At 34.0% G+C, this 14,283-nt stretch overlaps 1 protein-coding gene across 1 annotated transcript; it reads right to left on the minus strand.

The window, feature by feature from the left end:
- Nucleotides 1-506: 506 nt before the first annotated feature.
- LOC136206995 (transcription factor UNE12-like) lies at nt 507-4,896 on the minus strand. The gene is made up of 7 exons (XM_065998232.1): nt 4,228-4,896; nt 3,910-4,002; nt 2,463-2,579; nt 2,224-2,289; nt 1,983-2,048; nt 1,203-1,280; nt 507-1,116 (listed from the first exon to the last, which is right to left on the minus strand). The coding sequence occupies exons 1-7, from the start codon at nt 4,546-4,548 to the stop codon at nt 883-885; spliced, it is 975 nt and encodes a 324-aa protein (XP_065854304.1). The 5' UTR covers nt 4,549-4,896; the 3' UTR covers nt 507-882.
- Nucleotides 4,897-14,283: the final 9,387 nt, after the last annotated feature.

Below are 14,283 nucleotides of genomic sequence, written 5' to 3' on the forward strand. Positions count from 1 at the left end.
ACAAACGGGGCCTTAATGTTAACTATTAAAATTATCAATTAAGTTCATAAATTAAGAAAAAAATCAAGAAAAAAATCATCAATTGAATCTTCATCCAATCCTAAAATCAGAAACCGTAACTCTTTGAAATAGACTAATGATCTCTATGTTGGGTCAGGCGAGATTTGGGAAGAGAGTCTGAAACTGTTCAACTGAATGAGTTTTCATCCGACCCTAAAATCAGAAACCGTGACTATTTGAAATGGACTATAATGATCTCTATATTGGGTCAAGCTAGATTTGAGAAGAAAGTCTAAAATTGTTCGACCGAATGATTTTCGATGATGACTCAATTTATTATTTTTGCTTAGAATTAGAATTTAATTAATGATTTTTACTTATTTCACACATCTAATTGATGATTTTAACAGATTCTAATTGATTTTGAAGCTTTAATTTGGAAGACAAATGAGTGTTATGTCCAAAAAAAAAATATATATAAGAATAATTATTTGAGTGAAAGCATGGAGGTTCCAACATAACTTTATTAGACAAGCAAGTAATATTAGCAATTATCTATTTCAAGTTGCATACAAATTTTCTTCAAATACATCAATACACACATTACCCTTTTTCATGTCCCTACCACCCAACTTTCATTTTGGTCATTCTCCACCTAATATTAATATTACTACTACATCATTTCTTCTTTTGAATATTTGCCTCCTTTCCCTTCCTTCCTTGACCATACCATTATAACCATCAATTTCCATGAAAATGACTCAACACAATGACCCGTTGCATCATCCGGTCCGTCCAGTCCGACCCTTTTCTAATCAGTATCAGACATCAACTTAGTGTTGCACTAAATACGAGACTACAGTAAGACGACTTGGCTTAGGCTTACGATGGAGTATTTGATTCGGGCTTCACAATGGAAGGTGCGTCGGAGGGGTGTGTTCGGAAGATTGCTGAGGCAAGAGATATAGGCATGATGCAAAGTGCCTTAGACTGAAGGAATTGCATAGCGGCACCGACGTCTTCTTCCATCAATTTAGCTACTTGTTGCTCAGTGCCATCACTTGACCACTTCTCCCAAGCAGCTTGATTTGCTCCTCCTCCTTCAATGCTCTCTCCCTGCAATCACATTTAGCTAAGACTTTAACACATTCTACCAAATTTTGCTTGCAAAGAACAACTATATATATGGTCTAAATTACTACCTCAACTGATGATAGGGGTACATCTGCCACGAGCTGAGCCACTGCACCGGTTGCACCCAATCTACTCATGCTCAATACCTGTTCATCGATGGTAACGAAATCAAAACAACTATCGGTGTAGTAGATGTCAAAATCAATGGATTTCAACAAAACTTTAGAGATTCTAGCACTAGATAGTGTCATTTTCAGGCCAGGCATTCTAACTACTTCATTTAACATATGGTTAGAGGTCTTCAATTATGCCTACATCATTCAATACAAGAGGGGCCATCAATACAATAACCTACTAAAGACTTTCGAAAACGTCGTATTGAAAAACTTTATGGAAACAGTTGCTTCTTAGCAATAAGAAAGAAACTTATTTTATTTCTTATGATTGATGAGATTTTGAGAAGAGTTGCTCTATTGGGGCCGTCAAGGATGGTAGTCAGGGGTGCCAACCTAGCTGTGATGTTTGATTGCTAAACTTGCTCGGTTTCAACTCTTAATAAAAAAGAGAAGAGTTGCTCTTTGGAGAGCCAAAGTACGATGAAAGTTGTAAGATGTGTTCAGGGAGGGAATTATTGTCTATCATTGGCCTCTACGGTAGAATCAGTTGGGGCCCAAGAGGGTGGTTTACCCTGTGGTTCGAGTCCGCTTATTTCTATCTTGTGAACTTAGCCAGTATAAAGCTATACGATAGCACCCAATCACCATCCGCACATCAGATAATATGGGAATAAAAACAATCTCCTAACAGATAGATTATGATTCTGTTGGGAAGTTAAAAATTTGCAGTACCTTCACTTGGAGCCTTAGAAACTTCACATAGTCCACAATTTCATCCAGCATGGCTGCTCTATCAGTCTGCAGCATTGACATTTAAAATTATATTACTACATATCTATAATATTTTCTCATAGAATTCGAAAACTAAACATTTCTTTATGATATGATATGAATGCAGACTAAATTGCATTTGAAATGTGCAGAGAAAGCAACTCCAAAAAGCTAAAATTAATTGCTTGAAGACTATCTAAACCTTGTTGGCAGTTGGAACTAATTCCTGCAAAGCCTTCATTCTCTCCGCAATTCGTTCCCTGCGCAACTGCATCCACAATAGGGTAATCAAAAGCTAAAAAAAACAAGCTGTTCTTGCAGATTGAGATAACAATTTTCAATAAGTTACATTCTAGTTTAGTAACTCAATTTAAGTATCTCCAGTGAGTGGTCAGCTTAGCTATTGTACCATATCACAAGAAAACCAAAATAAAAGTGTACCCGCTCGGCGATACTATGAGGATCTGTGGCTTGTCCTCGTCTTGCTCGAACTCTAGGACGAACTGTGGGTGGCTGTGATATGGCAGAAACTGCTGGTGTTGGCTGAACATGAAATGGCTGCAAATGGAATTTGGCAAATTTAATCACAAATGAAATGCACAACGAATGAAAAGAAAAGAAAACATGAATTAAGTAAAGTCATTAAAGAACACATGAAATGCTCATCATTTACTCTTGGTCGTGTTAAGTATTTGATAGATAACTGTGAACATTTAATTAAAGTAGCATTCTAATTTCATGTGTATGAACTTGTATTTTTCAAAGTCTCTCTAAAATCACACATCATAGATAGATATAAAAAATTGTTTCTAAAAATGCAAATTTCGGACGCAAATGAAATGAGTTAGATGCACGATTGGTCACTCAATATATGGTTGTCTCAAAATGATCAATGAAAAGTTTTATCTCCGTTAGGTCACTCTGACGATCTCGGTGCTTAAAAAGTATCGGAATGATGACATGGGTGACAAGTCAGCATAAGTCAATTCAGATCTCTGACCAAAACGACACATGACATCCACGTATGCGTTACTTGGCTATCACATGTTAGTTATTTTTATTAAAAAAACACAATTTAGTTTTTTTTTTCATAAAAATAACCGATAAGTGGCTGTCACGTTTTGTTTCGGTCAGAGATTAGAGTTGTCTCATTTTAACGTGTCACTCATGTTATGTTATTATTTCGATGCAAGCACTGAGATTGTCAAATTGAACTAATTGAAACAAAACTCAAAGTTATTAGATTTTCTTGAGACAAATTGAAGTTGAGTCACCGACAATCGTATAAGTTCAGTGACCAGTGATGTGTTCAAAGTTAACTTTTCTAGTGACATTGACTTAATATGACAAAATATTCAATGAAGAAGGGATTTATCAAATTAATTTTATGGTTTTATGGCAGCAAATCATGCCGGAAACCTGCAAATTTAAGTTGAAAAAACTATGAGTTGTGTGTTGACTATGGGGTATGACTTTTTTTCCTACACAAACTCATGAAAGGACATATGCGCGTGGTTCATACGTGCTACAGCAATCATGTTAGCGCGTAGCAACACTCCACTTTCTACCAACAAAGATTACCACTATATTTGCTGAAAGAGACTATCCGCACGTTTCGATAATCTCCCACGTGTACCACTATACACGTGTTACTCATTTCCTTTTTTTTTTTTTTTTGCAAGAAAACGAACTAAGAGTCCAAATGATGGCAGACACTATCTGTTTTTAGCACAAATTGAAATTTAGTTATTAATTCAACTCCCAAATTAGAGAATATTTAACAAATAAGTCCAAATTTAATAACTTTTTAGATATTAAAACCAATTAATTTGTTTGGGCTAATCCAAAGAAAACCCAGGAAGAAGAAGGGTATTTCAGGAATTTTGACCTGGTGAAGCTGAGGTGGAGGAGGACGGAGAGCCTGGTTTTGTAGCTGTCCAAAGGTTGGAAACAAACTTGCCATGTGCACAGAATCTCTTTCCTGCAAAAAGCACACCAACATAATGACCAAATTACCCCTCCATAACATATTCTCAGAATGAATGAATGAATTCATTAATTATGAGTAGCTAAAAAAAGATGATCAATAAGGTAAAATAAAATTAGATGAAAAATGTTCCTCAAAATAAGAGACAAATGTACCAACCAACTACACAACAAAATGACAAACTTTACCAAATAGACAAAAACAAAAGAAAAAACTTACATTAGTAGAAGATGAAGAAACATTAGTGTTATTATTATTATTATTATTATTGTTGTTGTTGTTGTCAAGATGATGATGATGATCTTCTTGTTGTTGCCTCAAGAATCCATGGTGTTCTAAGTTGAGACCTAAAGGCATCATTCCCATGTTATTACTAGTCCGACCACCGGAGCCCAATTGTAAGCCCATCATCGGAATAGTGGAGGAGGAACCCACAACAACCTCTCCTCCGCTGACAGCGCCACCGTAGCCAGGCTGCACTGCCAAGATCTGTTCAAAGAAATCATCTCCTAATCCTTCAGGTGGGGGATTTCCGGCCATGCAAAATTACTTGTAAAGACTTCAACTTTACTGTGGAAATACAAAAAAGACTGTTCCTTTTGGGGTGCTTCAGTTTGTTTGTGAAGAGGGTATTGTTTGGAAGGGGGGAATATAAAACGAAGCGAAACCCAAGGAAAGAAAAGAGGGGGGTGTTGGTGAAATGGGTGGCAGATCCGAAGCCCGATAACCCGGAAAGGGAATTGGGGATTCCGAGATAGGTTATGGGTATGGAGGGGAGAGAGAGAGAATATTAAAATGAAAGGGTGAGTTTGATGGGGGCTGTTTCTCACTTTTGGGTGTGAGTCTGACTTTGGGAGGAAAGGTGTGAGTGAGTGAGTGAGGGTCTCACTCTGTGTTGATATTTGGTTAAAAAGGAGAGGTGAGAGGTCAAGGAAGGCAAGGAAAGGAATAGGATGGCAAAAGTTTCTCTTTTTAAAGTCTTAAGTTCGGTTGTTTATCTACTGTTTGTTGTAAACATGTTTGCTGTTTTCTGTTATGATTTGTTGTTTGAAAAGTCTGTTGTTCCAAAAAGCAGTGATTCCCTGCTTTTATAAAAAGCTACTACATGAGGTATTTAATCAAACACCTAAAACTCTCATTTTCAAAATGAAAAGACAAACAGGAAGTCGAAAAGCAGCAACCAAACACCTAAAACTCTCATTTTCAAAATGAAAAGACAAACATGAGATCGAAAAGCAGCAACTAAACACCCCTTATTATATCAATTAGGGTTAATGATTAGGGCTGTAATCGAGCCGAGCCGAGCCGAGCTTTGGTCTGTTCAAGCTCTGCTCGCTATAAAAGTAACGAGCTCGAGCCCGAGCTGAGCTTGCTCTAAAATTAACGAGCCGAGCCCGAGCCGAGCTTTGGCTTGATCAACGAGCTTGAACCGAGCTTCGAGCTTGTTTCGAGCCCAAAATCCTCTTTTGGACTTGGTTTATTAAAAAAATTATCTAACCATGAATTGTTTGTGAGTAAATTGTTAATTATATTTGTGAAGTTTACTCGCAAATAACTCTTTAATTGTGTACATAAACAAGCTTACAAGCAAAGTTTGTGAATAAATAAACAAGATGCTTACAAATAGTTCGTCTATTACTCATTTATTATGTTTGTGAATGAACTCATCTAATAGCAAATGAAATAATATTAAGTTTAAATATTTGTGAACTAACACAAAACTATATAGTTTTCTACAAAACTAAAATTTGTTCATAAATGTTCTAATCGAGCTTGCTCGCGAGCTTTCGAGCCGAGCTTTGGCCTGCTCAAGCTTGGCTCGTTTACGAACCGAGCCAGTAAATCGTGTTCACGAGCGGCTCGTTTACAAATCGAGCCGAGTCGAGCCGAGCTTTTATCGAGCTGATCACCGAGCTGCTCATGAGTGGCTCTGTTCATTTACAGCCCTATTAATGATAAGTAGATACAGTGTGGTTATATGAATTTTCAAATGAATACATGTGATATTTTTCTTTATAAACGTAATTTGACCGGTTTGTAAAATTTTATATTTTTTTACTTTATCAAATTTGATCGGAAACGATCTCAAAACGAAAATTTTCAAAAATTAAAGTTATTTAGTATTATAATTACTATGGAATAATACTTTTAATTTTTCAAAATCATTATTTTTGAAATTTTCTCTCTCATAAAAAATAACACCTAAATGACATCAAATCTAAAAAGTTGAAGAATTAAAATTGCTTAAAATATCATTTAACTCTTGAAAGTTTTTATTTCGAGGTCGTTATTGGTCAAATTCTGATAAAATGAACCTAAATGTAAAATTTTGTAGACCACATAGTTGCATTTGAAAAAAAAAATACAATAGGTATACATTTATAAATCGGCGAAACCACAAGATATCTATGTGTAATTAACTCAATCAATTATCCTTCCATTTGTCATTGCTCCCTAAATTTAGAGTTAGAGATGTTTCATTTAGGATTGTTTGGTAGTTGCCTAAGTTAATCGCATAACATGAACAAGTACAAGGATCTGATGATATATTAAGCTATTTTTAAATGTTTCCAATGGTTATCTCTTGGAAAATGGTTTCCGCTACGCGCTTACTTACATACCCTGTCTCAACTCAAATTCAACTTGACTTTGTTTTCTTCCTGTTTTTGTTTTTTGGAAAAATAATCCAACGGTTTTTAGTTTAGAATGTAAAATGCGAATTTTAGACATGTTTGTTGTTGTTGTTTGCTGTTACAGTTTGCTATTGCTGTTGGAAAAGACCGCTTTTCCAAAAAGCTGGGATTCTATGCTTTTGTTAAATGCTGCTTTTCGGATGTAAAAGACAAATAGGAGATCACTAACCAAACACCCAAGGCTATTTTTCAGATGTAAAAAGCAAACATGATGTCACTAACCAAACACCTAAAACCCTCCATTCTGAAGTGAAAAGGCAAAAAGAACCTGAAAAGGAGCAACCAAACACCTCATAATCTCTCTAGTGTTTTCTTTTCAATAGTACTAGGACGATTCCCTCGCATTGCTTCGGATATTTGAAAGGGATAATTTACACTTAGAATAAAAAAAATAAAAAAAATATAATAACATAACATAATTTAAAGAATTATTTGATGGCTAAATATAATAGTTGTAAAAAGTTATCATCAAACCTAACATATAGTTCCATTTGAAGACATTTTAAAAGTATTATGCACAATATGAGATGATGTTTTGGAAACCTTTTTAAGCTACAAACATAATTCTTATTTCGTAATATGGCGAGAGAGTGGGTAACTTCAAATTTTAAATAACAAATAGAGATAAATTAATTTTACACCATAGTTTGACCAAGTTAAATTGGAAAGCAATCAATCATTTTCATCTCATCTTTAACTCATTGTACACTTATTTTAATCCAATTGATTCAATCAAAACAAATTTGACAAAGACAAATCAATATCATCTGTGCTTAAATCCCTTGTTGGATCGTTATGCTTATTCATCCTCAACCTTGAATGATGCAAAATTTATAAAGTCTGTATTTATTTGAATACTTTAAAAGGTTTAAATTTATTATAAGACATAATTTTATACATTTTCTAGATGTGATCAATTATTTATCTACTTTTGTTAAAGAAAAAATGGCTAAATTGGAAAAATAAAATTAAAAAAAAATAGCAGAGAAAAAAAAAAGACTCACGTGATTGACCCTCCTTCAGTAAGGCAAACTCACGTGGTATTTGTCGTTATGCAATATTAAATGGTAATTTTTTTTAAAAGGTTGTGCGAAATGCACTTACATTAAACAAAGAAAAATTACATTAAATAATTCTTTAAAAAATATTACTCCCTCCGTTTCATATTACATGTCTTTTTAGAGAGTTGTATAGAAATTAAGGATATTAGAAAAAAGATGTTGCCCTTTATTTATTGATTCCAATATTTATTTATTCTATAATAAGTCCATTATTCTAATTAATTTCCGTAAACTCGTGTTTTATAGCAGAAAAAAAGATGACTTAACATGTCCTGATCATATAAAATGACATGTAATATGAATTCAAAAAGAATCTCTAGAAATACATGTAATATGAAACAGAGGTAGTAATAATTAATTAATATGTGTCTCTCATTAATATTTGGGCGTCCCATCCACTGCAGCAGTCTCCATTCATTTATGTTGGGTAAATTACACTCATGGCCACTGAACTTTACCATTTTAATATTGTGGCCACTGAACTTCAATTCTTAACAGTATGACCACTGAACTTTATATTTTTTAACACCGGTGGCCACTCAACACCTCAAAACAACCGTTGACGGCCTCAAAATAAAAAATTCGAAGAGTTAATGATATTTTAAGGAACTTTAATTCTTGAAAATTTTCGTTTTGAGGTCATTTATGTGTTGTTTGGTTAGAAAAGAGAAAGTAAATTTTTGGAGAGAAAGCTCAAAAAATGTGATTTTGAAAAATAAAAAACATGGTTTCATAGTAAATGTTGTTTTGAATAACTTTAATTCTTGAATATTTTCATTTTAAGGAGTTAGTTAAAATTGAGTGGCCACCGATTTTAAAAAGTCTAAAGTTTAGTGGTCATATCGTTAAGATTTGAAGTTCAATGGCATAATGTTAAAATGGATAAAGTTCAATGGCCATAGGTATAATTTATCCCATTTCTATTACATTTCTTCCGTCCAAGGAAACTGTGTCGTTTTGGAGTAGATAAGTGGTAAATGTGTCAAAATTATAAGAATATAATTGGTATCTAAAAATTCAAAAATTGATTGCATTTTATTGTTCATATCCCACTTCTCTTTTAATTCTATACAATTATATACGGTTTATCCATAACATTTTCTTTTTGGGAAATTTAGACGTTTTCTTAACTTAAACAATAGTAAGATTTTATTCTTAATTTGAACTAATATTTTCACTTCAAATAAAACTACATAAAAGCAAGGTTTGAGTTCATGTAATGGAATTTATAAAAGGGTTATAGTGTAAAAATACTCTTAACGTTTAAATGGTGTAATTTTATCTCTAACATTGGAAGCTAATAGTAATTTTACCCCTGACGTTGATAAATTGATTCAATTTGAGAAATAATTCATTAAACAGGTTCTCGGTCATGAACTTTGTCATCTACACTTCACACGTATGTCATTTTATCAGTAACAAATCACAAACATATGTTGGGATGTGAAAAAAAATATAATATCTTTTGTACGAATTAGACAAAAAAAAACAAAAAATTCATCGAATTTATAAATATTAATCTCCAATTCTTTTATTAAATTGTAAAAAACATGAAATTTTTTTTTAGAATGAATTGATATTCAATTGGTGTAAAATAAGGAACAAAAATATATGTATTTTATAATAATATATGAAATTAATCCAAATTATCAACGTTAGGGGTAAAATCGCTTTTGGCTATAAAGTTAGAGATAAAATTGCACCATTTTAAACATTAGGAGTAAAATTTCTCCTGATCCAAAATGTTAAGGTTGCACTTTAACCCTTTATAAAACAAAACTCTTTTTCATAGATGATAAAAATAAAAATTAGGAAACATTACAAAACTGGATCAAATGGAAGGTCCATTTACATATTTAACCCATTTACTCAACCTATTACATATCTAGACTTTATTTTTATGACTTTCTTCCACCACCCATCGCAACTACAATGTCCGCCGAAATCCACGGGAAAGATTTTGTCCACCATTGATCATCATACATGGAGGAAAAGCCGCCGGATTCACTCATCGCCGACCAATGATCTTGATTGTTCTGAATCTGAAAACTTAAATAAGAGAGGATGATGGAATAGAAACCGAAAAGAAAGAAGGTTTGGATTTTAAATCCAAACGAGACAAAAAAAACTCAAAGAAAAAGGAAGAGAAAGTCGAAGGAGGAGAGCATACCAATAGAGGCGGACGTGGTTCACTGTCGTCGCCGTTATTATCGTCGGAGGAAAGAAGAATATCGGCAGCCATGGAAGGAAACGAAAGAAAAGGAGGAGAAAAGGCGGAGACGGCACTAAAGAGGCGGCTGAAGTTTCAGAAATGGAAGGGAGAAGGAGGCCATGGGGGAAACTCTGATTTTGATCTTGGAGAGAGAGAGAGAGAAGAAGAAGAGGAAGCATAGGTAAAGGATAAAAAGTCTTTGCGAAGTATGTGAATTAGCATATTATGTATTTGCGAAGTAAAAGTCATTATGCTAATTAGCATATTGCGAAGTAAAAGTCATATATGCGAAGTCAGACGGAAGGAGAAAGAAAAAGACTATGAAATTTCTAAGTGTTTTATATATATGAAGGGTATTTTTGAAAAGTCATAAAAATATAGTCTAGATATGTAATAGGTTGAGTAAATGAGCTAAATATATAAATGGATCTCCCATTTTACCCAATTTCATAATTTTTCCTAAAAATTAACTTGGTTCTGTTTTATATTGTATTTAACTTTCCTTTATCAAGCTATAATTGGGGTAAATTACACTTATGACTACTGAATTTTTTTTTTAAACGTTATGACCACTGTACTTTAATTCTTAGCGTTAAGACTAATGAATTTTGTATTTTTTAATATTGGTAACCACTGTGACATTTGACCAGCGTTTCTTACATTTGACTCCCCTTTATACATATTTTCTCTCTCCTTTCCCTCCATATATGAAGGTATGTGAACTTTTTATTCTTTTCTTTTTCTTATTATCTGTAATCTTTCTTCCTTCAATGCAATTCTTCATCTCTTCATTTCATGTTAGAATTTAAACCATCTTATTCTTAAACTTGACAATAATTGAATACCAGATATATTTGAGTAGAGGCTGAAAATTTAAGTTCAATTGAAGTGCTTTATTGTAAGTTTGTAGGAGGCAAATTCTTTTATTAAAATTAAATGTAAAATTCATATATAAATAAAGGGACAATTACAAAACTAGTACCTTTTAAGGGGTTAGTTTTTATTTCTAACACACTTTCAAAATCTCACCAAAACTAACACATTTCATTAACTAAATTCCAACCTTACCCTCATCTCTAACCTTTTTATAACGTTGTCTTCCCCCCATTTTTCCCTTTTCGTCCCGCTCTCTCTCTCTCTCTCTCTGTGTCTCTCTCTCTCTAAAGAACGAGATCAATTTACAGGCAACGATCAACAATCAATCCAACCCACAGTGTGTGCTTCAAGATTTTATACACAATCAAGTAAGTTTTTCATTTATTTACAACATTTAAAGCTTCGTCCTATTCATGGTTGATGTATCATTTTGTTTCTCTAAAACCTAATGTATATCGTTGATGTCGTCTATTCATGCTATTACTGTTCGTGCGAAACCCTAAAATGAGTGACATTGTTGTAAGAAGATGCTGATTTGGAACTTCAATCTGCGATTTTACCGACAGTGTCTGTTGGGGTTTAGTGTCCTATAGTCAATTGTTGCGGGATACAAACTTATTGTAAATGAATTGTTCTTTATATCATTTGTTTTAATGAGATATATGTTTTATAACTATATAAAGGCAATCCATTTTAAGCACTGAATAAAGTCTAATAAAAGGAAATCCGTAAGTTTGTTTAAAGTGATTATAAAGTGTTCATACAAGCATGAAGTGAGACAAAACTTTATAATAAACTAATAAACTTAAAACCACCCCAAGTCAAGTGATATGTTTAGGATTGATATATCACGGTTGAGACTTGTATGTAACAATGTCTTCTGTCCGACAGAAAGCTGATCTCACAAGCTTCATATATATAGATATCTGGACAGTTACATAGATCCGGTGAAACGTTGTTCATTAGGATTGGGGATCCGATTTGAGATAACAGGATGGGTAGATTCATCCTTGTCAACTGTTCATCTCATTGGTATTACTAGGTATAACTAATCCTCAGACTCAAAAGAATGTTAATTGGTCATCCTGAATTACTGAATGTGAGACTTTGATCCTGCGGTCCCACGATCCTTAACAGAGATGACTCTGGGGTGTGAACTGCAAAGGTTGGGTGTCACAGGAAGTAATGTCAGGGTAGTTATACATTGGATTGAGCATTTATCACTCCCGATTAATGGGAGATACATCCAAGGATCGCTTGTGGAAGACTCGACTCTAAACCCTTGCAAGGTGATAGCTTAAGAGTAGAAATACAGATTTCACTTAACCTATCTTTTTGAGTTGACTCGGCCAAGAACAAGTAAAACGAACGTCTCGCTATATGTGACTTGACATTACCCATAGTCATAAGATTCAGTTCAAGGATGTAGTTGATAAAGGATCGTATTATACCGTAACTAATACGGAAGGGTTAACGACAGAATCAACATGTCTTCTTAACGGACTATGGGGGAATGATTACAGACTTGCCAATAACATACTCAGTACATCATTCCGTTATGCAATGATTAAATATAATTCTTGAAGAAATTAATTTAATAGTTGCATACGGCCAGAAGTAGTAAGAACCTAATGGATCACACATAAGACTTGGAACCAAAAGAGAGATGGATATGATTAATAGATGGAAGCCCAATTGAGCCCAGTAAGGCCCAAATATATGGAGGGGGGCGAAATTTGTATATAGAGATAAGGAATTGATTTTATTCCATTAATCCTAATTTGATTAGGATTATGAATTAAATTAATTAAGAGATAATTAAATTAGGAGTTTTAATTGGATTAATATACTCCTATTATTATCCAATTAGGTTATTTATTATTATCCTAAATATATTAGATATATAGTGAGATAATAATTAGGAATCCTTTTCCGAATTGGATTCCTATTAAGTAACCTATTCCTATCTAACTAGGGTTTAGATTCAAGCAACTATATATACCCCCTCCCATGTGAATTTCGACCAAGCCTAATCCCTCCCCCTTTAGTGATTTTCGAAATTGCTATTCAGTGAGAGAAAAAGAATTCCCATCCCCTAGTTCGTGGACAAGAATTCATACGGCATTCCATCGATTGATTAATCTTATTCATCCCTCTTTCTCTTTGATCTTGTGTTGGTTAATTAGAGGCAATCTATTTTGGTTGCATCTCATAAGGGTTGATTTCATCTTAACCTCTCCGTGTTAAACTTTGTGGTTGGAATCTCGGAGAAGAATTGTGGGCGCTTCTTTAACAACGGTAGATTGTTCATCGAAAGGTATTCCTTCTTATCCCTCTTTATATGAAATAACGATTAACGGATCCTATGGTTAAAAGGAAATAGGCTAAAAAATTTATATTTCCACTGCTATACCTTAGCCCTAATTTCCTTCAGTGTCGATATTTGTCGATACAAGATGCATATCGACATACAGAGATGTGTGATCGACAAAGCACATAGCACATCTCTGTATGTCGATATGTGTTTTATGTCCCTTTTCCATTCTAAATCATAAAATTCAAACACAAAGCACATAAAACATATATAAGAACCATATTTTTATATAATAAAATAAGGAAAAAATACATAAAACATAAAAAAACACAGTAAAACATAATATAAAAACACAAAACAATAACAAAAAAAAAAGAAACAAACACAGAACAACTAATATAAGTACGTAAACATTAAAAAAACACAATTATTGGTACTCAGGACCCATTAACGTCTCAGCGTAGTCCTTCTTGGACTTCTCCAAGTCCCTCTTGAGGCGCCTTACTGTCCTCCTCAGCCGCCTGTTTTGGGCCATGACTGACTCCAGAAGGTCAGACATTTCTTCTGCAGCCCAAGACATGGTGTGTGCCATGCCCCTCATGAACCTCACGATTTCGTCCGTGTCTCCATCACGGAACGAGAGGATGAAAGCAGCCATGAGTTCTTCGAACTCGGGCAGAGGATGAGGTGGTGGTGGTGGTGGTGGTGGCGACTGTGGTGATCCCGGTGGTGTCGCTGTCATTGTTTTTGGATAAACTTGAGAACTGAAGAGTTTACTAGAATGAATAATAAAGTATGAACAGGTAATGAGTCTATTTATAGATGAAGGAACTGTAATATGCATGGGGAATCTCAACAGACTATAGAGTGATATTCGAAGAAGAGTGACATTCGAAGAAGAGTGAAAGTCAAATTAATCTGTTCTGCTGCTTGTAGGTTACACCTAACCGTGATGACGCTTTCCGTTCCAAATGCTTTTTTGTATTTATATGCAGATTTCTTCTTGGCTTTCTTCTTCGAAGGAGAGCCATGCTCATCTCTCTTCCTCTTGTCTACACGATCATGCTGAAAAATGTTGTAGACATATCATCAGGGAACATACAATCAAGCTAATTATAA

This window comes from Euphorbia lathyris, chromosome 9 (assembly GCF_963576675.1).
Source record: "Euphorbia lathyris chromosome 9, ddEupLath1.1, whole genome shotgun sequence".
Taxonomy (NCBI): Eukaryota; Viridiplantae; Streptophyta; class Magnoliopsida; order Malpighiales; family Euphorbiaceae; genus Euphorbia; species Euphorbia lathyris.

Excerpts from the sequence above, each read along its gene's own strand:
- LOC136206995 (XM_065998232.1), bottom strand. The coding sequence starts at position 4,548 with ATGGCCGGAAATCCCCCACCTGAAGGATTAGGAGATGATTTCTTTGAA. Across the intron at positions 2,049-2,223 it reads TAGTTCCAACTGCCAACAAG|ACTGATAGAGCAGCCATGCT; the intron begins GTTTAGATAGTC and ends TCAATGCTGCAG. Across the intron at positions 1,117-1,202 it reads TACCCCTATCATCAGTTGAG|GGAGAGAGCATTGAAGGAGG; the intron begins GTAGTAATTTAG and ends ATGTGATTGCAG.